This window comes from Atractosteus spatula, chromosome 5 (genome assembly GCF_055471065.1).
Source record: "Atractosteus spatula isolate fAtrSpa1 chromosome 5, fAtrSpa1.hap1, whole genome shotgun sequence".
Classification (NCBI taxonomy): Eukaryota; Metazoa; Chordata; class Actinopteri; order Semionotiformes; family Lepisosteidae; genus Atractosteus; species Atractosteus spatula.
Window position 1 is genome coordinate 21,918,431 of NC_142710.1, and position 26,466 is coordinate 21,944,896.

General features: G+C 35.1%; 1 protein-coding gene across 1 annotated transcript; it reads left to right on the plus strand.

Annotated features, from left to right (window-relative positions):
* hs3st1l1 (heparan sulfate (glucosamine) 3-O-sulfotransferase 1-like1) lies at positions 1-25,984 on the plus strand. The gene is made up of 2 exons (XM_088917010.1): positions 1-304; positions 24,540-25,984. The coding sequence occupies exon 2, from the start codon at positions 24,704-24,706 to the stop codon at positions 25,646-25,648; it is 945 nt and encodes a 314-aa protein (XP_088773136.1). The 5' UTR covers positions 1-304; positions 24,540-24,703; the 3' UTR covers positions 25,649-25,984.
* Positions 25,985-26,466: the final 482 nt, after the last annotated feature.

Consider the following 26,466-nt stretch of genomic DNA (forward strand, 5'->3'; position numbering starts at 1 on the left):
TTCCTCGAGATGTGCGTTTCGCTACTGTACTTCAGAAAGGGACGGAGTTAAACTGAGGACTCCTGAAGAAAAGAGGCACCCTTTTCTCTACCCTTCCCTCCTCTCTGACTCTGAATTAATTAGTGATGAAGCGGCTGCTGCTGGTGATGCGTTTCTATGAGAGAGACGACGGTATAGTCGGAAGCAGCAACCTTAGCCTGAGCAGCCTGGGTTAAAAAGTGAAATCGATGGTTCATCTGCGGCGCAACTAAATCTAGACTGATGACTCGTACGAATTCCTTCACAACCACTGACTTCATTTAAGGTAATGCCGGTGTTCGTTGTAAAGCAATATGGATTTTTCTTCTCGTTTTCTGTTATTGGAAAAAAAAGCGGTGTTCCTATTTCAAGTAATTGGAGAAGTATGTACAGTGCATCCTTACGCGAACATTTAAAAAAATCTTAAGGTGTTGCAAGTAAAGCTTTTAAATTGTCGTGGGGTACCGATGTGATACTTCGGAGGTTTTAAGTTTAAAGAGCTGTCTTAACTTTTATGTGTGTTTATTAAGATAAAAATAGCGTTATCAAAAGAACACTGACAAACGTTTAATTTTAGTAGCTGTTTTTAAAAAAAATGATTCAGCTTATCCATTCTTTTAACAATGACTTCACAGAGAACACATCTTAATAGTCTCGATGAATTTAAGATGAAACCTGCATTTCTTTGGTAACTATAAGGATAATCGGTTGAAAAACAGGTTTGAATGATGTGGAGAGTACGTTTTCAAACCAGGATACTCAAGGTTGTGATTGGAAGGTCTTAAGAAACCTGCCAGAGAGAGAGAGAGAGAGATACGAATCGTACCGATACATCACTGTATTCTTGAAGGCCTTGAACTTTTATGGCCATATCGCTCAGTGATTGGTGTTAAAACCTGGGGAAAGAACTATAATGAGAAGGATGTTCCGAAGCTAGGAATACGTGAACATTTTGACTGATATCCGACTAATTTGTGCTTGTTTGATGACAAAATAAATCACACACAATGCATGGAATGCTACTCTGTCTCAGTCTGTGTATCCAGCTGTATAGTAAGAGAATAGGGAAAGGATTTAAAACCATCTGCGTGTGTACTGTAGCACACATTCTTGAACACAGCAGACAAAGGTGTAAGGTCTGTGGAACGAGGCGAGTGGAGGACATTGAAAACTTATTTTAAAGCCAGTAATAAAATATCGGGTTGGTAGTTAATATAAACTTAACATCTGCTTCCTATTGTTAGAACAAAAGAAGTGGGCTTGAAGTCGTTTCTCTTTTCTGTGATTTGTAAAATCATACTAACGTCTCACATAATGTTGGGTTGGTATTACTACAAAAAATCTCGGAGGTTCATATTTTAACAGGTGATTTAGAGTGATAATTATTTTATCGACGACATGTTCCACTATAATTAAAGGGTTCACGTGGGTGTTTTTTATATGTTGGCTCTGTGAAATCAACTATAGGTTTGAACTCTCGAGTCAAGTAGGCTTACAATAAAGCAAACGCCTGCGGATAAATTGATTTGGGGTCCGTGTTTCTGATAAAAACAGTGATAGTAAAAGCATTAACAAGTATATTATGTAACATTCTGTACAGGAAAACAAAGAACTAAATTATCAACCAGGTGAATAACATCTAATTGTTTCATGAGAACACTAAGTACTGTTTTCCCACACTTTTGTAAGATCTCTAAATGTTAGTTCAGAAAGAAACGCGTCAAAACAAAATGTATTATTTACATAAGTTGTCAGGTCGAAAATGACTCCCCCATTTCAGCACCTTCTGACTGAAGGTAAAATCACTTTGTTGCGTCTCAATGAATATTTTACAATTGTGATACTGTACTTATACTCTGTCGTGCACAAAATGATGGACTATCATTTTGTTCTTTGTAAGTCTACATTTCTTGAAACACAGGAGGTTTTCTTTAAATATTATAAATAATATTGCTGTTGTATATATGCAATATTTAAATTTCATATTGTCCTTATATCAGGTTGACCTCAATTCATCTGCATAATGCTCAGAGGCACCACTGACGCTGCAGAAAATTGATTTTGTCCCCGTTATCATGGGAGAACAATGCTACCCTTCAAAATTTGCTGAGGACTAAATGACATCTAAAGAAAACATCCACTGTTGACATCTAAAGAGAAAGGCCATTGCATTTGCAGAAGAGTTGAGTGGCTGAGCTAGACTGACCATGCTTGGAAGGACTAGCAAATAAAATAAACAAACTCTATTTCTATGGGCAGTCTCTCCTGGACTTTGCTATACTAGGGGTTTAAGGATTCAGAATTTGACATGTGCAATGGAGAATGAAGTGGGAGAGAAAGCTCATTATTTTCATACTCCACTGCATTCTTTCAATGGTTTGCAGTTTATCTGAAACTAGATGCAAAAATAAACCAAAGCATTTTCTCTATATAAAAGAAGGCTTTGAGGTATGAGTTTGCATGCTGCAAGACAAACTGTGCATTCTGTTCAGTTGGAAGGAATGCATGGTGTTTAGTTAGCTGAGCAAACATATAAAGACTGTAATATTGACATATTTTAGAAGCAGCTGATTTTTTGTTCATATTACAGTGTTAAGCATTGAACTCTGAAGTGAAAGAAAAAAAGAATGCACAATTGTGAAAACTACCTTTACCTTAACCTTTGTGACTACAGATGTTACCAGGATATGATTTTGTGTGAGCAATGTTTAATTGTTGCTTCTTCCCTTTACTTTAAGGGCTTATCTGAATAACAATCTCAATAAAAAAACATCAATTTATGAATATTGTATGAGGTTTTGGTCTGAGAATAAAATATACTAAACAACTAAGGGAACAGCAAAATCTTAAGATGTAAATGTATTCTGTGTTTGGTAAGAAAATGTTAAGGAAGTCTCCCTGGAACAGAAAAGCCATCATTAAAACTCTAATATTTCCAGCATAATGAGTGTCAAATCCAATCACCATGTCCCAATATCCTGTTTTAATTAATATTTTCTTTTTGGTGTTCATTATAATACATTACACAAGAACCATTTGGGGAGATTCTAAATGCAGGGATGATATGGTTTTGATTTCAGTTTTAACTGCAAGCATTATTCATATGCCTAGTCAGAGGCATGTTCTGGCTTTTCGTCTGTAGAGTGTGGTCACAGAAGGCCATCGGCAGAGATTACACATAGGGATTTCCTACATCTGGTGTAATCATGATCCCATGAATCCATTCACTGATGGGACTGACATGAAGGCAGCTAACAATATTTTAGACCAGCCTTTTGGGAAATGTTAGGATTACTTTTAGCTTTTACAAGCATGAAATCCTACAGAAGTAATTGTTTTTTCTCTGAAGAGACACGTGACCATGAAAAGCTATAACTAATGTAGTCTCCAGAGATCTCATTTATCAAGTAGTTTTAGCATTTAGAGCTACTGCCGCTGTTAATCCCCCTTAACATTATGTCTGGCTGAGAAACATCCTATAGCTAGACAGCACACTGGTATAGTATGTGCTCTGATGGCAGTGAGAGTCTTTCTTCCTATCAGGTGGTCATACATAATGAATAAGTCACTGTAAGTTACAGTACAAGGAACTAGGCTAATACTCTGATTTGCATATTAATACATAATTTTATTATTTATGAATTTGTGGGGCTACGCAGAGTATACCAATATATTTGCTTCAGTTCTGTGAATCTGGTCCAATAAATTGATATGGTGTGGAAGATACAGTACATTGATTCCTTTTCACCTTCTACATCACTTGAAGCAAAGTTGCTTCAAAGCCCAATAAATATTTTGGCAACCTTTCAGTTTTAGTAAAGTTTCTTGAAGGCTGATAAGGTTTTAGATACAGAATGCCAGCGGATCTGGCTTGTAGCTTATTATCATTCTGAAGCATCAATGCTGTTGGTTACAGTTGATGCAAAAGCAAAGTTAAAACTAAAGAAAGAATGTTAGCAAATACCTGTCTGATAAAAAGGAGTTTTTCCTGTGTTCTAATACTTCCTGTTAGACAACATTAAGTTTTATTTCCAGCAATTGAACTGTTATTTGTATTAATAACAGTTCACAAAGTATTTATGCAGTACTGTGTATTTTAATGTATCTGAAAGAGATCGTTTTGATTCCTACTTCTATTGGAACCCAAATTATCACTGTTTATAACAGGACATACTGTAACAGACTACATATCAGGTAGTGTTGTGTTGGTTCGTCAGAGGTGTGTATCCCTTTTTAATGGAACAGGTAAAGGTATACTGTAATCCATGCTGAAAGGAAAAGAAAAGAGACACAATGTTTTGGCTGTGTAACCTTTTTCCAGTTGTGCGTCTTCTTTTCCTTTCAGCGTGGAATAAACCGTTGTCTGTTCCTTTGCAGCCTACGCATGCTGACACTGCTACCTACCTGAATTTCCTTTATAATGTTCAACTTCATGCTGTAACACATCCTGCAGATTGGTAGTAGTTGAAGCCAGAACAAAGCACTTTTAAACATTCATCTGATCTTTGACTTGAAAATTAGCTCATGTTTATTAAATATGCCCTTATTCTTTCTCTTGGCCTCTGAGCAGAATATTTCAAGAAATAATTTAAAATGTTTTTTTTATTTAAATGCATTGCATTGAAATAAGGTATATTACAAAGGCTCTTTACTCCAAGGATATCTGAGGATAATGAGGGCAGTAATTTAACTGAACTTCTTGACAAGGTGATAAGATGGGACACATTTTATAAGGAGGGTTTATGCACATCTTATACATATGAAATGATGCAATAGGAAGCCTTAAAATTGGGCATTAAAAGATCAAACTTGGTCTATCAATTCTCAGTCAAACCAATCTAAAGAACATCATGGGGATCCAAGAATGGCCTTTAATGATTTATGTCTCGCTCTGTGACATTCATTCAGGTTCTTTTATTTTAAATAATATCATGTTTCTAAAAGAATGGTAACAATTATACTATAATAAAACTATATTACATTTGGTAATTTTTAAGTCTCTGTATGTAAAATCATAACACTGTCAGGGAATATCAAGTTTAAAACTGTAACCCAGCAATGCTTTAGAATGGCTTTGTGAGGTATAATGGGGAAACAAGGGGCACTACATACAGAAACAGCACTGAGGGCTACTACTCATCTGTAGGGCTCTCGGCACCTAGGAATCTAGGCAGGTGCCATTGTGGAGCTCTTGGCTCTGGTAGATGGTACTATGTTTCTGAAGGTTCTGAGTTATAAACAGATGAACTAATATTAACCTTGGCAAGAGATGGAGCATATCTGTATTTCTGTGGAATAATGCAACTTTGTAGCTGTCTGTAACTACAAAGTCTGACTGTAACAAGTGCTGCTGGACCATCACAGATATTGGAAAAACTTGTTCTTATCATTATAGAAAATGGACACCAATCCTGTAAAACATGCTTGGGCACAGCTAGATTAACACCTCGACACTCCCTCTGATGGGCTCATTCTGAAGAATAGGCTTGCCTAGTGACATTAAAACACAGACCAGACCTTTAATTAAATTTTGGTACTACACGCTGCTCTTTGAGAAAATGAGATCTGAATTTATTTGCACTTGAAACATGCATCTTTACTTTGGATAATCTAGAATGTAATTTTATGATGTGTGATTAAATGAACAGGCTTAAATCATTAAATTCTTGCAGGGCATGGCAATAGTATAAATTGTGGTCTTAGCACTGAGATGTTGATTGCCCATTAGCTTGATATCATATTAACAGAAAGCTCCAGAAGCAATAAATCAAGCCATAAATATCATAATTAACTCAATAAATGTAATGTGACTTTTTAAACGTGATATGCATCTTCACCCAGAGAATGCATTTCCCATTTTAACTGTAGATAGTCTTTTAAGGAACAAATCTTATATTGTATTTAATCAGGAATTGCACAATGGGAGTGAATTTTCCACTTCGTTTGATCTCAGCTAACATGGTTTCAAACTCTTGTCTGTTGAAAGGCTGCTACAATGACTATGCAGTATGTTAAAGCTCTGGAGTGGGTGGAATTAAGCACAGCGATGTGGCGAAGTTTAATGGAACTATAGTGCTTCTTAACTCTCATAAAATCACATTTAGATTGAAACATTAATTAGTTAGGCAACGCCTTCAATTACACACCTATGGAATATGTTAATTTTCTGTCAATATATTTAGATCATAAATGGAAAGAATGCAAAATCTTGAAAGTGGAGGGTTATTTTCCTAGATTTGATTATTACACCAGAATTGAGTTCAGATTAGAATGTATTATAAATTGAGCATTCAATCAAAAGACTCAAACAAGAGCATTTCTATTTTTACACATTTCAGGTTTAAAAGACTTCCCAAAATAAAAAAGCAGCAGGGTATTGCTACATTTATAGCTCTTGGCTGCAGAATTTGTTAACTCTGTGGTATCATGTGGCCTGGAAGTGAGAAATGAAGAGACACTTTGTTGGCATGTATTTTCGCAGCACATAGAAAAAAATAAACAAGTATAAAGATGCCTTTAAAACGAAGAAGATGCACCTTGTAGGTTTATTTCATCTCCTTCAGTGGCCTTGAGGCACCAGGTTAGCAGTTTACAGAAATAAATATGGGAATAAAATTAGTTCAAAAACAGAATGGCCATAGTTTACCTTTCTTGTATATAACCTGAATATACAGGCATTAAGTCTTTAAGTTGAAAGAGTCAGTAAATTTCATTACAGTCAAATGTTATTGGATGAAACAGAATGAGAAACAACACCCAAAGGTAAACTCATATCACATTAAATTACACCATTGGTTCCACAATCAGAGTTAAATATGTATAAATGAGTCATTAAATGATTTCTTTCTAATGTGACTATGAACAAAATGGCTAGTTTATTTCTACTGTTTTATGGATTAATGTGTTTAATTTGTCATTAGGGTGATACAAACATGAAAAGTAACAATTCACAAACTTTATTAAGAAATATATTCCACAAAGGGTACATTGGCATTAATAAAATATTCCCCGTTTGTGAAATATGTTATCATTATTTGTGTTCTTCTTATAAAACTGTTTCATTTACCTCCAGATTTCAACATTGACTGAATTTAATTAAGTATTAATTTGTTTGGTTATGCAGAGCAGTTAAATAAATGCACATTCTACATTTATAGGTTAATCATTAATTTTTGGTTATCGTGTTCAAATACAAGCATAGAATGATTGTGCTCCTTGGAAAAAATATCTAATCTTGCATTTTTGAATTGATCTTTTATGCATACAATTTCAAACAATAACTTGCACATGGCATGAAATGTAAACTGTTTATAATGAAAATGTCCAAAATATGCAAACCTCCTTCATTTCCATGTAGCTGTAAATAGATTTTACTACACGATGTTGGATTTCTAATTTTGACATAAGACGAAAATAAGAGAAATTACACAGTGATGAAATATTTTACATACATTTCAGTATTAAAACATCTATTTAAAGCAATTTCACAGTTTTACATTTTATTACAAAATAGAAACTGAGACATGGTCTACTGCATTATAATAGCCACTTAAAAAGCAATCAATGAGCAGAGGATTCTTTTGCATGGAGCTGCTGTATGAAATCTATTGCTGAAAAGAGTTTTTTCCCTTATGCTAAAATAAGCATCAGAATGCATACAACTCTACTGAATGACTTGTAATGCTCACCCCTAAAAAATAAAGTTGTAGTTATTTTAAAGCATCATCCTAGCACAATTTTTAGAAGCAAAACATTTTAAAAAAAGAATGGTTTTGAAGGTGGGGTACGAGAATTAGGACAGGTATATATACAGGTAATATTCCGAAACCTGACAAATCACTGACAACATCCTAACAGGACAGAAGGGAAACTGATTTCCTCCCCCTTGTAATTTTTAACAAGAATTTACAGAGGTTAAAAGGAACATCCATGGGCTGCAAGCAAGTATTGGCAAACTGAAGTGAAGTGGCTCGCCTGTGCTTATACTGTAGCAGAATATTTGTGCTTATTGCAATGTATCTGAAAGGTTCATGCTTCCATTATGGCCAAAACGTTTCAGATAGTGTCTTCAAGGCATAAGTCCTTGATAAAAGAAAAAAAACTTTAATGTTTCAAACTTTTCAAACAGGAGTATGTCCAGATTTGGAGTGTTTAGTCATTGTGAAGGGTCTGAAATCCACTTGCACGTACTGTAAGGAAATCAACTGCAAATGAGTAATTTCACTATGTTCCTTCGCATGTGCTGCACACTAGTCACAAAAAGTGTTCAGTTGCACAGGTAATAACCTTTTAAAGTAAGTGTAAGCAGACCTATATTTTTTGAGAGATTCAGACAGAGGGCTTGTCATTTGTATTAATGAATTGGCTCAGAAAGCAAAAGAAAAAGTATCCGATTTTAAAGCTTAATTTCTGAAAAGGGGCAGTAAAATGCTATTATAGTTATGTGTTTACTTTTACTCTTTAAATAAAAGTACAGTGTAGCACATTACTGAAGGTGTGTGCTTGACAAGATGTCATATTGTACAATAAAGGAGTCAATCTGCTTGAACACTACTTTCAGAGATCTGAAAAACAGTGATGTTACAGTGGAAATCAGGCCTCCTACATCCAGCTTTCTTCCTCTAAGCCTTCCTTTGGGGTTTCCTAGAAGGAACAAATACTCCTGTGGGCTTTCTTTTGTGTGCTTGGGATGGCACAAAAGGCTGACACTGAAACTGCCTTGTCCTTTGTCATCCTCAGCACTTAGAGCAGTGTAATGATGAATACTGTCTAAAGCACCAAAGGTTTATGCTAAAAGCTGTGTAAAACTACTCTTTCATCCATTTTATTCCACCATACTTACTTGTGTTCTGTTGTTTGTGTTATAAGTGCACATCACAACAAACTACAGGAGACTAGAGGATGGTCCATGGTACGTTTTAAACCATCGTGTCACAGTGTATTTGAGCGATGAGAATACTTTATCGAGCTTAAATCCTACAAATATAAGTGTCACTATAAATAACATCTATGGCTTATGTAAATGGATCTATCTGAATTTCTGAACTTAGCCTTCTGTGTGCCAACATTTTAGGTTGTGAAACATGAACTCCTTATCCTGAGTGAGGTGTCTGGTTACTGAATTGGGTAGTTTAGTACTACAGCAGAAGAGCCTCTGATTGATTTTGGATTGAGTGACTTGTAGAAAAGGGAAGTCAAGACAATTTTATCTCAGGTCTGAGTACTGATAGGCACTTCTTTACACAACTGTGTTTGGGAATTTCATACCTCAGGATTCAAAGACTACAGAATTGCTTTTAATGGAAATAAAACACTTTTTTCCCCTCCGTTAACTGTCAAAGCCTCTAGTGTACCAATTTAATTAAAATTCCTCACCTTAAATTAAATATTTTGAGAATGCACACAGCCTCTTGAGAATATCTGCATCAGCCATATTTCAGCTGTGCATCTTCATGTGTAGAGCTGAAATGCTTCTAACAAACAACAGTGAAGAGTATTGGTTAGGGCTCTGGACTGCAGGGCTGAGGATTCAAGTGGTACATGAGATACTGCTGTTGTACCCTCAAGGAAGGTGCTTTGCTGAAATTATTACAGTAAAAACCCTGCTGCATAAAAGGCCATCATTACAAATGAGAATTTGTCCTCAGCTGACTTTTCTGTTTAGGATAAACAATGAAACTTAACCACTTCTGGAAGTTAGAGGTATCAAATCAGACTCTGAAACATTAATCCCTTTATTTAGTGCTTTTATAATGAGCTGTATAAGGAGGGCTGGACACAATAACAAAAGATGTTCAACAGTAATTACATGCTGATACTTTTTTAAGTGAACCTAGTTTTAGTAGGACATGATATATCTGAAAAAAATCCATTTAAGAACTGAGAAAGTCAATTTTAAGAAATAGCACTACAATAATTTGCTTTAATTTTCTATGAAATATTCATCTTATTCAGATGTATCTGAGAAGGATCCTCAAAATACATTAATTTGACTTAATGTGGAAAAAAGTATTATCACAATTACCTTGTTATTGTATGTTCTGCAGATTACAGGGAATTTAAGACTGAGTCATTATATCTACACGGTTAACTTGCTAATTAAAATTTGATCTAGGATACATCATGTTTTTAAGGAGAAGCAATTTTCTTGTAAAACCTCCTTCCATTAGGGGTAAGTTCTTCATAGATTTGTGTAGTTCATTGTTCTTTATACAAAGAGCTGTTGCTGGTTACATGCTGTTGAAGGTTTTTATTAACAAACTATATGTGAGCTGACTTGGAGTTGTTGAATGAATTTAATATTTGGATTACAGACATGACATTGTACATTCTTTCCTAATGTTGTCTTGGAAATCTATACATAAATAGTATAACCATTAGCATAGCTTTATAGTTGTAGCATTTCTAAAGCAAGCATCTTAGTAAGTACGACATTACTATAACTAGAGAGAGTCATGAAGTGGGATTTTTCTTTGTCTTGTTCTGTTTCTAGCTGTATTATAACTTATGGATTACATGTGTGTTATTTAATAAAGAAATGTGACAATGGTGCAACATTTATCATGTTTGCACAGTAGCCATTCTGCACAATACCACTGGTTAAAATTAATACAGGGTTTCACGTCTCCCAGGATCCATACCTATGAAGATGTCATCAAAGTTTTCAGAGGCATGATGAGATGACAGGGAATTTTTCTTTTAGTTTTCTCAGCACCACATAAACTTCCAGGAATTCAATAAATAAGACAGTGAATCAATGCCTGAAGTCTTTCATTTTATCTTCGTATGCATCTCAAAAAAATGACTGCATTTCCCATAAAGATAAAATTGCTCTAGGGATACATGACAAAATTACATGAGAAGAGAAAAATGTCTGAGAAACACAATATTATAAGATGACTTGGAAGTGTAAGACATTTCAGCCAAAGACACCATTGGTTAAAAAAAAAGATAAAAAAGTGGATACTCTGTTTTTCATGTTTAATAACTGTTAACTGTTGACATTTATGCTTAATATAACAAGACTTTGGCAATTCAAAAGGTCCTGTTACAAGGTCAGTGGTTCATGACTGTGAGTGTTGTCCCAATTGAAAGGTTAATTAAATTATATTCTATTAATATGAGACAGATATTTAAAAACCTTGTCATAGTGTTACGTGATGTAAGGCTTTGAAGTGCAATACTGTCATCAACAACAACACCACCACTGTCATCATTCCTCTAGACACTAATGACACCCTCAGTGGTCCTTTACCACAGACATTTTATTTGTGGAAAAATGTACATTTTTATAAACACACAGACAATAAAACATGCAGGAATTAAAATTTCAGCACCAGCAAAATTGCTTATCATACATAATATTAAACTGTCCATTATGGTGAGCTATAGACTGAAGAGCTGTTAGCAAGTAGTTTCTGTATGTTATATCAACATATTTTTTGTGTAAATCATCTGTCTGGCAGCTTCTATGAATATGTTTTCATATTTAAATAAACTTTTCCAAAGAGCATTTGGTCTTAAGAATAAAAAAATATTGCAATAGTGACCTTCATGGTCTCATAACTCCCATAAACGCATCATGAAAGTTTATATAGATACAGAAAGAATGAAACAAGTAATAAGCTAGGGGCTGAAGAGCCTAATAACTTATTCATGAACAGATGTAATAAGCAGAGGAAGAAAAGATTGAAAGCAATATGAAAATAATGTTAAGATAATGTTCCTTTTAAAGTCACATATTAGCAAAATGCTCTTCGTGTTGATCTGAGGCACATCTCAATGCAGTTCTTTATGTATAATAATGTGGCTTGCATCAAAACTCCTACATAGTATGAAATTTACCCATCTTTTCCTTAACATCAAAGAAGAAGATGTTCCACTTGGGTGGTTGCTTTTTAAGTTTCTTAAAAAACCTTTCAGCAGCCTATTTACAGAAAATCAGGATTTATTGATGGAAAGCTTCGTGGAAGGTTTCAAATTGAAATGTTTTCCTAACATAAATGCATTGCAGTAAATATTGAAAGATGTAAAACTATTTTCAAAAACATTGCTTGGGAAACTCTAGCATTTCCCTCCCATGTGTGTGATATCCCTTCTCTTCTGGCAGAAGTACAGTATAAAAGACTTAGCCAGGTCAACATTGGATTTTCAGATGTTAGTTCAAATGAGAGCTTTTCTTAGTTTATTTAAATATTCTGAAAAAAAAATTCAAAATGGAAAATATACAATGGAATTTCCATTGGCTGTTTGAAAAGTTTACAATGATATATGGTTTATTAAATTGAGTACTCTTTTAATGTCAGGAAGTTTAATTTTGATGCACATTCACTTAAAGTACTGTAAATTTCTACATACTTATCAAATACAAATGTCTTGATTAAGCATGCTACTATATTAAATATGTTAGTTGGTGTTAATTGGTCCAAAGGTTTTTTGTGCCTTGTAATGCATGTATACTGGATGTCACAATGCAGAGCCAAAACGAAACACTGCCTTGTAGCAGCAAGTTATCTTCTGAAAGTTCCACATTAGGTAATGCTTTGCTAAACAGAATATTTTTAGAGGAATATTAGCACTCTCAGTTAGTTCCAGTTATTATGTAAATGAATGAAACCATCTGACAGACTTGCAGCCAGCTGGTAAAACTCTGCTCTATTTCATCTGCTCAGAGAACAACACCAGTGTAAATCATTTAATGATATAGTCATAGAAGTGTATTAGAATATCCAGGTGATTATCCTTCTTTTTTCCATTTACCATGAGCAAACCTCTATGTATGTATTGAGTCTCATTGCTATTTGAGTATTTGCCTGTGGTCTGGTCAGAAACCAATAAAAAACTATCAATTGATTTTAATAACAGTGTGTTGTATAGAAATGTTATCTATATTAATAGACAGGTTTATAGCTTTCTTTCCTTAATATTCACCCATCTAGTCCATATTAGCGTATGCTTTTCTTCTGTTCTATACTGTAGGTTAGCAGATATGTCCAGAAGACTTCAGTACTTGGAGTCTATTATACAAGCCAATCAGTTGAACAGATGGATGTTATTTCTTTGTAAACCTATATTTTCTGTAATTAGAATCCAAAAATTGCAAGATAATCCTTTAAAGAGCTGTCTATATATAATCAATTACTAAACTGGGTAACTGAGTAGAATGAGTCCAGTCTATTCAGTTTCCATATTATGCAGACAATTAGGGACTTGTACAAATATGATTGAGTTTCATTTGGTAGTCAAGAACTGAGTCTGATTTGGCATCATTTACTTTTGCCTATGGCACATTTACTGTGCAAAAACAAACATTTGTTGTGCTAAATTCATTTATTTTCTGAAATCCTGCATACATGAATGTTTTCAGAATTCATCTTTAAAAAAAGATTTTCCAGCTTCTCAGGCTGACACTTAACATACTCTAGAAATTCAACACTCAACACTGCTGGCTAGGCTTTCCACACATAGTTTTCTTGGCAGCCTGTTGAATTCACAGAAGGGACTACAACACAGAAGCAAGTGGTTTCATCACTGATTCCTAAATACATATTTACCTTAGCAAAAATATCTTTATGAATACATTATTTTTTCCATATTTTATGCTGTACTAATTCCCACTGTGATGTAGAATATTGGTTATTTCTAGTAAATACAGCAATATTTTTTTAACAAATTCTAATCAGATACATTTGAATAACATGGTTACATTTGACACTAATGTATATGTCCTTACATAATTAGTGTGAAGATGTGGGTAAACTTAGCATACTTGTGCTTCAATAGTATGACCTTCCTCTTACCAGCAAAGTGAAGAGTGAGCCTTTCGAAAAGCTCTTCAACTATATAGAGTTTACACACAAGCCACAGGAGTGCTGTAAGTATCGCTTTAATAAATCTCCTCGTAATTTCAATGATAAAATAACAATGAGTTCTTACTGTTGAAAAGAAAAACCTCATTAATTTGATTGGATGTCATTTTACACAGGTGGGGGTAATATTTCAATGCTATCTCAGGATAATGTTTGATGAACCTACTGAAAAGAATGTCTGATAGTGTGAAAAACTTGCTCAAGGTACGTCACTAAAAGCAATTTAAAAATGTGCCTAACATACTGTAAGAGACTATTTCTGAGTTTAAATCAAGGTCATAGTATAAAATACTACAATTATATTTAGAAGTCTAGATTTTACTGTAACATTTGTGAACATTGGTTTGTCTCAATGAATTTATTTATTCTTTGTGTATTTAATGAGAATCAAATATAATAATAATTTGAGATCTAATAAATATTCTTTATACTAAGGGGAAAGGGTTTTAAAGGTAGATTTTAATGTTTAATGTGTAATAGAACTCATTTTAAATCAATCACTTGTCATATCAAGTGAGAACTATTTAACTATTCTTTTCATTATCAATAAGATCTACAGTATCTTGAAAAAGTGTTCACCCCATCACAATAATGCCCCATTTTGTTGAATTATTAATGTTTCTACATTTGTTAAAGTGAATATTATTCATTGAAATTTTATTGTTAAATGTCAGCAAGAACTAAACACAAATATGTTAATTTGCTTACATATTCACCTATATTACTATGACCTGAAGTACTCCAGATAAACAATATTACTTTGATAAGTTAAATAATTAGTTGAATAGTTTCTGTTTGTGTGCAATAATAGTTATTTACATGATTTCCGAATAAATACACCTGCCTTTCTAAGGACATATAGTCACATAGCAAATTTCAAGCAAATATTCAACCATGACCAGGGAAAAAAAGAGGGATTTTATAGTTTCTGCACATGATTAGTTGCATAACCAAATGGTTTGCAGTCATGCTAACATTTAATCAATAAAACAGTAGATATAAGACTCCAAAATAACTCTGGCATGTAAACCTCAATAAAAGAAAAATGTAGAAAGTCAAAATGAAATTTATAGTTTAAATGTATGTGTGGCCATACATAATTTCTGGCTCATTACTTGGTTTCATATTTTCCCTCGTGGTTGGGAAATTAGTTCTGGTGATGTTTTAAGGGTCGATGTTGTATTGAATATTGTGCAAGGACATGTCACATCTTAGATGGATCCAGATTTTTTAAGCATGTATCCATAAGCAATAAGAGATGCCTGATGGAATCTTAAATTGCTCATACAGTATCTCCATACGCATCCATGACCTCTGACTTCTGTATATAGAGTGACCTTGAATTGGGACTGAACCTACACTCTATATACAGAGTCCCATGAGCTAACTGCGGTGACATTTCACTGGTTCATTTTATGTATGTCTTACTTATACTTTGTTACTTTATGTATCATAATGTTGACTTAAAATACCCCTCTTATTTCCTCTCGGAATGTTGAATGAACCCTATTGATTTGCTTCTATTCTCAAGTATAACTATGAAGCATGTGCAATTTAAGTGTTTTAATTTTGATATTACAGAAAAGTTAATTGGACCATAAAGCCAGAGCTAAGTGTAATCCTCCAGGTATAGATTGAGCTTTTACTAACGAAAATGGCGATCAATTTTTAATCAAGCTAATTGAAAACAGCAGGAAAATGCTTTTTTTTGTATTTGCAATTCAGTTGATCTGTTTAGCTGTTTCTATTTTCTATGTAGCTTTAAAACATTATGTCAGCCTAATGGGAAATAATGTTACCTTGAACAGTACGTGTCCACCACTAAGAAACACCGTGTGTTATCTGTGTAATGTAAGGTAAGTAATACATGTATTAATTGGGCTTAAGGAGATCAAATATTTTATATGTTTCCAAGAAGAGATTTGTATTTAATTCTGACAATTCTGACCTCATGGGTAATTAATTTGTGTAATCATATAGGAATCTTTTGGACATTTTACAGATTCAGTTTCAGTGAAATGAAAATGTAAACTGCAGAAGAAGTGTTTGGTTTTGGTTCTGAATATAAAAAAGCCTGCAAGTACCTTCACTTTTAACTCTTCATTAAGATTATTTCAGCATACAAATGCTCAACCTAGCTACATCTTGTGGTAAGATTGCACAGTGGCCTGGAAATGCCAAATCTGGCAAACTGAGCTGTGTGGAGCAACAGTTCACTGGCTAAAACTCTAATAAGTAGATTAGATCAGTTTCAAACAAAGTCGGGTTATTTGGCCCATCTAATTTGCAGTACCTGAATGATGAAGGGTCTCATCCAGCCATGTTTTTAAAGATAGCAAGCTTTTACCTTCAACAAAATGCCTGAGCACCTTTAGGTATTTATTCAAACTACCCTAATCGCAATCGGGGAAACTTGAGATAGAGCAGAAATTAAAGCACTAAGGAGAATGATTTATATTTATTATGACCACAGTTACCTAGATATGATGACATTGTAGTTGGCCAGACTTACAGTAGAATTCGTCATTAGCTTTTGTCATTGCATTAAAATTAAGATTAATTAAGATACCGAGGTGGTTACTGGCTTCATGTTTTGTGTTAGTGTTTGCTTTGAAGAGTATTGTTTGACTGTCTAAAATATGATATCGATATCCATTTAAGATCTTACTCCATCAGATTTGTGTGACATTTTCTCCACTGGTGTAAAAGCAAAGCTGAACTCTTCTAGTTTTGCTTCCTCTTTCTTCCCGTTTGGGGTATTGAAGTATATTGCATAGCAGAATTTCTAAATTTCTAAACTATTATCAATGAGGAATAAAACTGAATGATTCACTTAAATATTCTTTAATGGGGTGTACAACACCTTGTAGATGCTATAAAAGAAAACTTATGTACCAGCTGCCCGGGTGACACTATGATCATTTTTGTATGTGTATTTTGGGAGTGTCCACACGTGGCTGTGGTTTATAAATGCATTTCCTCTCTGTTTGTTATGCTAAAGAAGGATGTTTCTAGTACTCTTACTAAGATGAGAACTCCAGTCGTGGTCTCTATGGCATCAGAAACAGATCAGGTTGGCTGGTCTCACTGTCAAATTAGATGTTGGTGCTCAGTTAGGATCCTCTGCTTTCCTTCTCCTGGTATCCCTGGGTCCTGCCCTGTCCTGACATGTCCTGTCACTGGAGGTCACTGCCGCTTGAATCCGTGATGCCTGTGGGGAAAGGTGGTGACAGTTCTGAGTTCTGCTGCTCAGGTGGTCAAATATTTATTACATGGTACTTCTAGACTAGCTTTAGAACCATCTCAAGGGTCATTTGCTGGAATCTCAGACAGAAACATACAGTACCTGATTGTAGTATGTATGGTGCAAGAGAGGTGTGTTTTGTTCTTATTTTGCTGTTTAGGGGAAAAAATAGTGATTCACAAAAAAATAAATCCTTTAGACTTAAACTTATTTGGCAACTTATTTACAGTAAGAAGGTTGTATAAAGTGCACCTTGAGGTTTTGTTCTGTCAAGAAAACAGCTTGTGACTGATTTTCACTTTGATGCATTGAAGATTTTAATTTGAATTTAGCCAGCATAACAACTAACATAACAAAGAGCCCATCAAAACCATACTATAATAACATTCATAATTCTTTATAACCATTTTTCAAAGGGCATAACAGCTGCAGAAGTCTTTGTGATGACCCTAAACCACCCTAAGCCCCAGTCCTAACTCTAACCCAAATATGAACTATAACTGCGGCTCTGTTTCTGCCCATAACCATAATCATTGCCCAAGCACTTTCTATGACCAACACTTACAAATGTTATACAATATTATGAATATTACTGGACCTATTATTTCTTTGAGCAATTGTTGTAAATTATTATAGATGTTCTACCACTCTAGTTAGCCTTTATGTTGGGCATTCAATAAAGTGTGACCTTTATTTTCCAAAACAAGAATTATTACATTTTATAATTAAAGTTTTAGCCTTATGTGAGAACGTGTATATAAAATATTTGTCTTGTTCTCATCTTAGTGCTTTTCAATCATGACCTGATGAGTCTTGTGATTTCTATGCAATTCATCTTTTCCTCCCCAGAGGGCAACAAACACTTAGGTTAAATTTAAATACTATGGCAAACAACATAACACCTTAAAAGAGAGGTCACCATAACCAAAACAATACATTAACTACTCATGGTTAATGAATTAAATATACCTAGCCAGATGAAGTGTACAACCTTGTATACTGACAATATTGTTGAAAATCCATTCTTTTATTTGACATTTTTTTTTCTATGGCACAATACTTTGTGATGATCCTTCATTTTAAACTTAAGATCCACATTATTTAGTGTTTTTAGATTTCACATTTGCGCCCTATTACTTGAGGAAACAATATTTTGATTCATAAAGTGATCATGGATTTAAAACAGAACTGTTGTTTGCACCTTATGTGCAAAATAATTTTAGGAATGTAGCATGCTGCTTTTGGATAAAGTAGTCATTACCTTCCAGCTTCACTTACTGTATTGTTTAAACTGTGTAGCTGCAATATCTACTTAAAGAACAGAAAAGGCACTCTGTAGTGTCCCTCTATAAATCAAGGCTTATTGTCTTGAAAGCTTTTTAGAGTGCATGCCTCCCAAAGGAAATTTGGTACTATTTAGGTAAAACCTTTGAAAGCATTTTTCTTTAAATTATGAGGCTTGTAATTTTTGTGTTAGAGTTCCCTTGTAAAGTGATACATTTTCTACTCTTATTTCTTCCAGCAACACTGGGGAAAAAAGTGATATTCCTGCACTTAAATTTGTTGAGAAATTGCAAGTGTGAATTATTTATCTAAGCTATAAAACATTTTGCTTAAAGGCAAACTGTGTTTCATTAGATCAGCTGCTCACAGTTATGGTGTCACCTGGATAATTTTATTTAAACAGATATAAGAAAGAAGGATTTACCATTAACTCTTTATCCAAGGAAAATCCAACAGATAGTTAATACAACAGATAGAAGTTTTGGTGTTTGGTCAACTCCCAGTTGCCACCACCACTTTCATTTCAGCTCTTAGTTTATATACAGTATTTTTATCTGGCATAATTAAGAATGTACTTTGAGCGTCTAAACTTTAACATCACCTGGTTCAGTATATGATGTCAAGATTCAGTTTCCTATTATAGACAATAAAAACCAAAGATCTGGAAATCTGTTTTTTTATTCTAAAAAACCTGCAGCCAGTGGTCTTCAATGTAAAAATATGGAACACTTGGATTAAAGAAATTAAACACACAAGCCATTCTGAAAATCCTTGCACATGTAATGCATAAAATTTAAATTATGCTGTAATTAAAGCACATCATGTAGTCAATTGCATGCTGTTCATTAGTTATTACTTATAGCTCGCCTAGGATTGCAAGGACGATGCTTTTGAACTCACTTCCTCACCTGTGCTTTTCTGTGAAGAAAAGTGAAACATTGCAATATACATGGTTCTATACATGCAGTCCTTTTGCATTATTTCAAAAGCTCCAACACTGGACAAGAATACACCATTAAATGTTTAGTAAGCGCTAAAAGCAGATAATGCATTCATGCACCAAATGACCCGTAATGCATTTTACATCTGCTGTGAACTTCAAAGCTCAGCTGAAACCTGTTATATTGTGTGACAAAAATTTGAGTGTTTTTTTCTTTGACAAAAGGGTTGCAAGAGCTATAAAAAGCTCAGGGGATAATTAAGCAACGAACTATTGAATTATGCAGTGAGACATAAGAAATACAGTTGAATCTTACAGATAAAGTGATCACAGATGTGCAGCCAACACAATTATTGGCTATCTGCCTAAAGACAAGATGTCTCTGGAACCTGGTATGTTGCTGTTGTTTTGCATCATTATTTTTAGCCCTCAAATCAGCAGTGGAGTGTATTACTGAGATCCTGGTTTACTATGTCCATATAATCTATCACTTCAAACCACAGTATTTGTTCCATATTTCAGGCAGCCATTCTTTGTGTTAGTAACAAGACTCTAGAGCTTTGCCTTGGGGTATTGCAATACATTGCTTTTCCCTCTGAAAATACCACTTTAATTTGTGAATGTAAAACCATGTACCTCAGCCTTATTAAACTCCGATTCTGATACTGTGTTGCCAAAAGAGACAGTGTGGGGGGAGTATTATTTTTTCTTACTTATATTATCTCTACAGCCTAAATATTTGTATACAGTATGTGTGAAGGTACACATGCCCAACAAATACACAAATATTAAAATAAACTATTAAAGCAGATAATCCTTAGCTTTGTTTAGTCATTGTGGAAGCAGTTGAAAAATAATTAAGAGCTCCACTGATTTGATAATTATTTTATATTAATACGTCTCTAATTAAGTCCCATGAGCAAAACACAATTCTGTTACCCACTGCCTTGCACACAAAAAATTAATTAATGAAAATCCAGTCTCTTCATTAATGGGTTTTTTAGAATTTCAAAAATAATCAGTCCAGCTGAGTAATTAGTTTAATGTGCTTTCCAACTGAGCTCTGAATCAGTGAGTCTGTATCTATTGCATTTCTGAAGATAAAGCTGATTAAAAGACTCAATGATGCATGCCACACCCAGGTTTTGTTATTAATTGGGGCTGAACATTATTAGTTTTACACTAGTATCTTTAGTTTATTTTAAGCTGTTTTTGTCTTCGTGGTAGTACGGAACCTAAAATTTTGTTTCAAATGGAGCAATGGCATATGTGTTTGTAGATATAGATCTCATCAAAAATGCCAAAACACACAGCTCTGGGGAAGAATACGGAAAATGCAGTCTGCACATGAATTAAAAAGATAATGATATCCATTCCATAAGAAAATGTTTATTAATGCTTTCTATTTCCTTATTAAAAAGCTAAAGCTTAAAGTCAGTCAATAGATTACTGTGCACGTTAGACACAGTACCAGAGCGAAGGAACTGATTGGAATAAATTGTTTAGAGGCTCAGTTTTTTTGTATAAATTGCCTTTATTTTTGATCAAGGCTCCATTGCATATAATGTCTAAAATAAACCTCCACAATTCTCTCACTAGTTTTTCAGCTGTGGTGACCAGGAAAATCTGGTCTGAACCATACACAAAATATCCAGTGGAAGACTCATTGAACTTTATTTTGGTCACATAACCTTCTACAGGAGCTGGACAAAATAATGGGAACTCAAAGCAATATATGAATATTTATCAACTCATAAGAATCTGGGCCTCCCCTTTTCCTTCAGAACAGCTTCAATCTTTCTTGGAGTACCGTTATAAAAGCTTTGAACTGTTTCTTCATGTCATTCTTCAAGAGGGAAAGCTCTTTGAAAAGAGGTAGAAATCTACTCCACACTCGAAATCCCAGAACTTCTCATAAAGGTTCAATGATGTTTAGATCTGGTTTGTGGGGAGGCCACTGAAAGGTGTTTGACTTCATCCCAATGTTCAGGAAACCACTCTTGAATCCATTTATCAGGGTGTACTAGGGCGTTGTCATCTTGGAATAGGGGAACATTTTGAGGAAACAATATTTGCCCCATAGAGTGCACCTGGGCACCTTAAAAGGCTTCTTATTCATTGGCCTAATTCTACCTTGCAGAAAAATAATCTGACTGAGTGACTCCAACGAGATGGCTGCCCATACCAAAATGGATACATCACCCTGTTTAACAGTCAGAAACCTGTGAGCTGAAGGCTTCCTTTTCCTTCTCCAAACATAAACTCGTCCAGATATGGACAACTCATCAGACCATATTACGTTCTTCTCCAGTGTTTGTGCTCATCATATCAGGTTATGCATTTCTGTGCATTGGCCTTGGTTACTAGCAGGCTCTACCATAAATATCAGCTTTTTTGTTGAGACTGGGTTACGGAGATTTCAGTTGTGTGGTAATTTTTTAGGCCGTTGTTTTGTGTTTTTTAGCAACTGTCCTGATAGATGTTTGGAGTATGCCGCTGTGTTTTCAGCACTCTTCCCCTTAACACATTGAAGAATTGTGCCATTGCTGTGACTGATGCACCCATAATTTCGGCACCAGCTCATGTTGCTTTAGAAACCTGCATATTAAAGTGTTAAAATGAATAACACTTTAGTGAAGTGAAGGAGAAACATATTGGTAATAAGTATTGAAATTAGTATGAAATACCTGTGTAGAATCCTTTTTAGTTGTGATTTAATTACTTCAAAATATGAGTCTTTTTTCATTAAGTGTCCACCCCTTTTATGTACAAGCTTTACTGGCTGACTGCCTAAGAATTTATCTGTACTGTAATGTGAGAGGAATTAAATAGAAACAATCAGAAAACAATCAAGTATGAACAATTCACTTAGTTCTTCTAACCTCACATAATCAATGAAGCAGAGCTGCCAGCATATTATCAGCCATTAACTGTTTGCAGTGCGTAATGCATTAACAATTCATTTCATACAACAAGTCTCAGTTCTGCAGAATGTTAGTGTGGCGACCAATCTGGAGAAAATCTCTTAAATCATCTGTAAGTCAAATAAGAGACAAGAAAAATAGGCTACGTTAGTCTGTTTGCACCAGCATGCTTAATTGTAGATTTAATCATGTGAAGGGAGGCAAAGAACAAAACTATCAGAATTTTAATGAGTCTGGACAAAGTAAAACAACAATTTCTACTATTATTATAAGATCAATACATCTATTATTTCTACTAGTAGTAGCTGATACTTGTCTGTTTGCGATTTGTCATGGCTTGGAAGAGACAGCAACTGCCTAACGATTTCTTATTATTTGTACTACTCCTACAGTGTTCTTCTAACACTTCTGTCACTCTAAAAGCAATATGAACAAACACTGGAAACATTACAAATGAAAGGAGGCCATTTGTCCCATTCAGTTTTGAGGCCATTGAAAACATAACAAAAGACAAATTCCTGGTGCTGATCTAAAATGCGGCAACGTTTTTTAGGCCGTAACTTCTTCTTACAGGGAAGCTACTCTAAAAATTAAACTGCATTAAAAAACCTTTGCTCTGGAGTACTGTGTTACAGCTCTTCCATACCCACTCAGATAAGACCTTGTTTAGCCTGCGAGTTTGTCTACCACAGCTGCTTGTCAGAACGAGCACAGCGTCAGCAGAGCTGGAGCCACACTGCGACCCTTCGAAATTGAAAATATAACCTTCCCAAAAAGAACAGACACGAGGGTTTTGAGCTGACGTTCTCCGAGTGGTGTTTCTCTGGAGTGGTGATCTACAGCAGCGTGCCAAGAACTTCACAGATTGGGTTTGCAAGGAGGCACAAATCTCTTCTCTTTCTGCTGCTAGGATTGTAATGAACCCCGCCTTTAGAAATGAGAGAGAGGATGACCTGAGGGTGTTCCTGTGCTGTGTAAAAAGCTTAGTGCCTTACATGCCTGTTCCATGTTTTCTGATTTAACATATACATGGAATTTAGAGATGGAGAGGGTTTTCTTTCCTTTTAAAAAATGTCCTGTTAAGTTCTTCTTAAATCCTGTTAAAAATAATGGCTAGAATGGAAAATTAAGGGGCTATTATCTTCTGAATTTATTCAAAACCTTCTTTGAGAAATTGGTTGAAAATACTATAACTTAATCAGAAATCTTCATACATAACTATTAGAATGAAATAACTGTTTTAAAACATAATTTCACAGCGTCAGGATTTGTTATCTTAAGATTCTTACTCGGATGGTTTATGAGCTGGTCCATATAAATCTATCAGTCGGCCGCCCCTTGCTACGGAAATGCTGGAATAAGTATGACCTTCGAGCGAATTTCTGTGTTGCTCCATCATTCTTGGCATGTGATTTCCTTCAGGGACAAAGCAGATATTCTCACTCTTGCATTCTGTGATTGATAGGCATTTTTTTAATGATCCAAAATGTGCTTCCTATATTATTGCATCGTTTGCCCCCTAATGCTATTTTTATATTTACAAGTAATATAACATTTGTTGTTTGGAATTTTTTTTAACAGATATTTTAATGCAAATATTTGGGGCAGTGAAAGTGTTGTGCAGCCATATACTCTTGCTGTTAATTTTCCAAAATACTTTATACTTGGAAGTACCAACATAAGGGCATTTGATACGACTCTGCTGGTATGCTTTGATTCTTGTCAGCCCTACTAGTATTCTGTAAAGGTCAAAATAGTAATGCTATAAAGAAATGCAGCAATGGGTAAGGTATTTACAGAAGCAGAATAGTATGAATGTTAAGATTCATACTTCAGGTAATAGCACACACTAGCCGCATATCCCTGTACTCCTATGACATAGTAATGAGTTGTATTACAGAGAATGGTCATGTTGTACAGTTATCGCTTCTGAGTTTTAGTTACAGCTCTCTGGTGAGCTGACGTTTCTTCAATGTTTTGTTTTCTTGATGATCTTCTCTTCCTTCTGCCATGCTTGTTCAGTGTGTATTTCTGCCCTCAAACACAGCCTGGAGTGCACTTGGCTGTAAAGTGCACTGAAAAATATAATAACCTGCTGTGATATTTTTCAAGATGTAGAAATTGAAACGAGCCATGATTTTGGCTTGCTTGTGCCAATTTTCTAGCTGAAGTTAAGCGCTGCAATTATTGTATACGAAGCAACAGCCTCATGCAATTAAGTAAGTGTGTTTAATTCATTTCCCCCTCTTTGTTTCTCACAGATGTGCATCAGAGTTGCTTCCCCTGTTCAACATCCCCAAACGTTCCACCAGATGCTAGCTGAAGACTTCCTGCTCAGATGGTTTGATTACAGGGGTTCAACTGGAGTTGCTGCAGAATCACCATTTCTTTAAACTCCTCCATCATTTTTCCTAGGTTTTTCCCCATGGCCCATCTACTATTTTCAGCTTTCTTCCTGGTGGCTCAGACACATGCCGTTCCGAAAGAGTATTTTCAGCAGACAGAAGGAGAAGTACTGGATTCACTGAAGCTGCAAGTGGGATTACTAGCTAATGAGACGGAAAACTACCCTCCGCAGGTAAAACCTCCAGGGACAAACAGACGAATCCCTCAAAGCATTATCATTGGAGTGCGCAAAGGAGGAACCAGAGCTTTACTGGAAATGCTGGATATTCACCCCAATATTGTAGTGGCTGCCACAGAGGTTCATTTCTTTGACTGGGATGAAAACTACGTGAAAGGATTTGACTGGTACAAGAACTTGATGCCTTTCTCTTATGAACACCAAATTACTGTGGAGAAAACGCCTGGTTATTTCACCTCTCCGCTTGCAGCAGAAAGAATCCATGAGATGAACAGTTCTATCAAATTGCTTTTGATTCTGAGGGACCCCACTGAAAGGGTGATATCTGACTACACGCAGGTCTACTACAATAGACTGGAAAACCGCAAGCCAGTACAGGTGATTGAGGACATTGTCATTAGAAATGGGGCTTTGAACACAAAATACAAAGCTATTCAAAGGAGTCTCTATGATCTCCACATGGAAAACTGGCTCAAATATTTCTCTCTGGACCAAATTCACATTGTTGATGGAGATACCCTGATAAAAGACCCCTTGCCAGAACTGCAAAAAGTGGAGAAGTTCCTCAGTCTTCCTCCCAGAATAATGCCGTCTAACTTCTATTTTAATCAGACCAAGGGGTTCTATTGCATTCGCAGTGATGGAAGGGAAAGATGCCTTCATGAATCAAAGGGCAGGCCCCATCCAGTTGTCAACAATACTGTGCTGGAGCAGCTACGTGCTTACTTCAGAGAACACAACAACAACTTCTACAGAATGGTCAACCGTTCCTTCAACTGGCATTAAGAGGCAGTAGCTCTGTCCTTTTTACTTTTACTTTGCGAGCACAACTGTGTATTGCACTCGAATGCAAAAAGGTTATTTAATAATGCTAAAAAGTGAAAGCACTTTACAATCCATGTTACTGAAGGATTTGACCACTTCTGATGCTTTTCAAAGATGCCTTTACACAGCTCCTGTATCTTTAGAACATTTTTGAACAGATGGGAGAAAAAAACTGAATATTAATGCAGTGTTCTGTTTGTGAAAATGCAGATAATTGCAATTACAATTTTGTGAAACTCTTAAACATTTTTGTCTGGTTATCCTGTTCTTTAATAAATGGTATTGGTTTAAATGGAATGAACTGAGATTTAATGTCTCTTTCCAGCTTGTAATCACTCCTAACAAGGCAGGTAAGAGAAACAAATCGAGAAGGATGTACATTAAATATGAGATGCAGATAAACGTTTGGTTTCAAGTGCAGATGAGTACCATAGTGGAAATAAGAAACAGTGTTGGACATTCAGACCTGTGCATATAGCAATCAATTAAGTAACTACTGTCGAGTAAGGAAATAACATCTATACCGTAAGTGTCTCGTTTTCTACAACTGTAAATTGGTTTGGCAGTGTTATGCTGAACTTGCTTTTTAAACCAGGAAGGATTTATGCAAGTATTGCAATTGAGAAGCAAAAAACACTCATTTTATGGCATGCACTAATACAGTTCATGCCAGTAACTTCAAGGTCTCAGTTTTGTCTGGTTGTGTGTTGTTTTTATTTTACACAGCAGAGAAAGTTACTGTATCTTTCATTGCTGGGAACAGAGTCCTCCCACCGTTG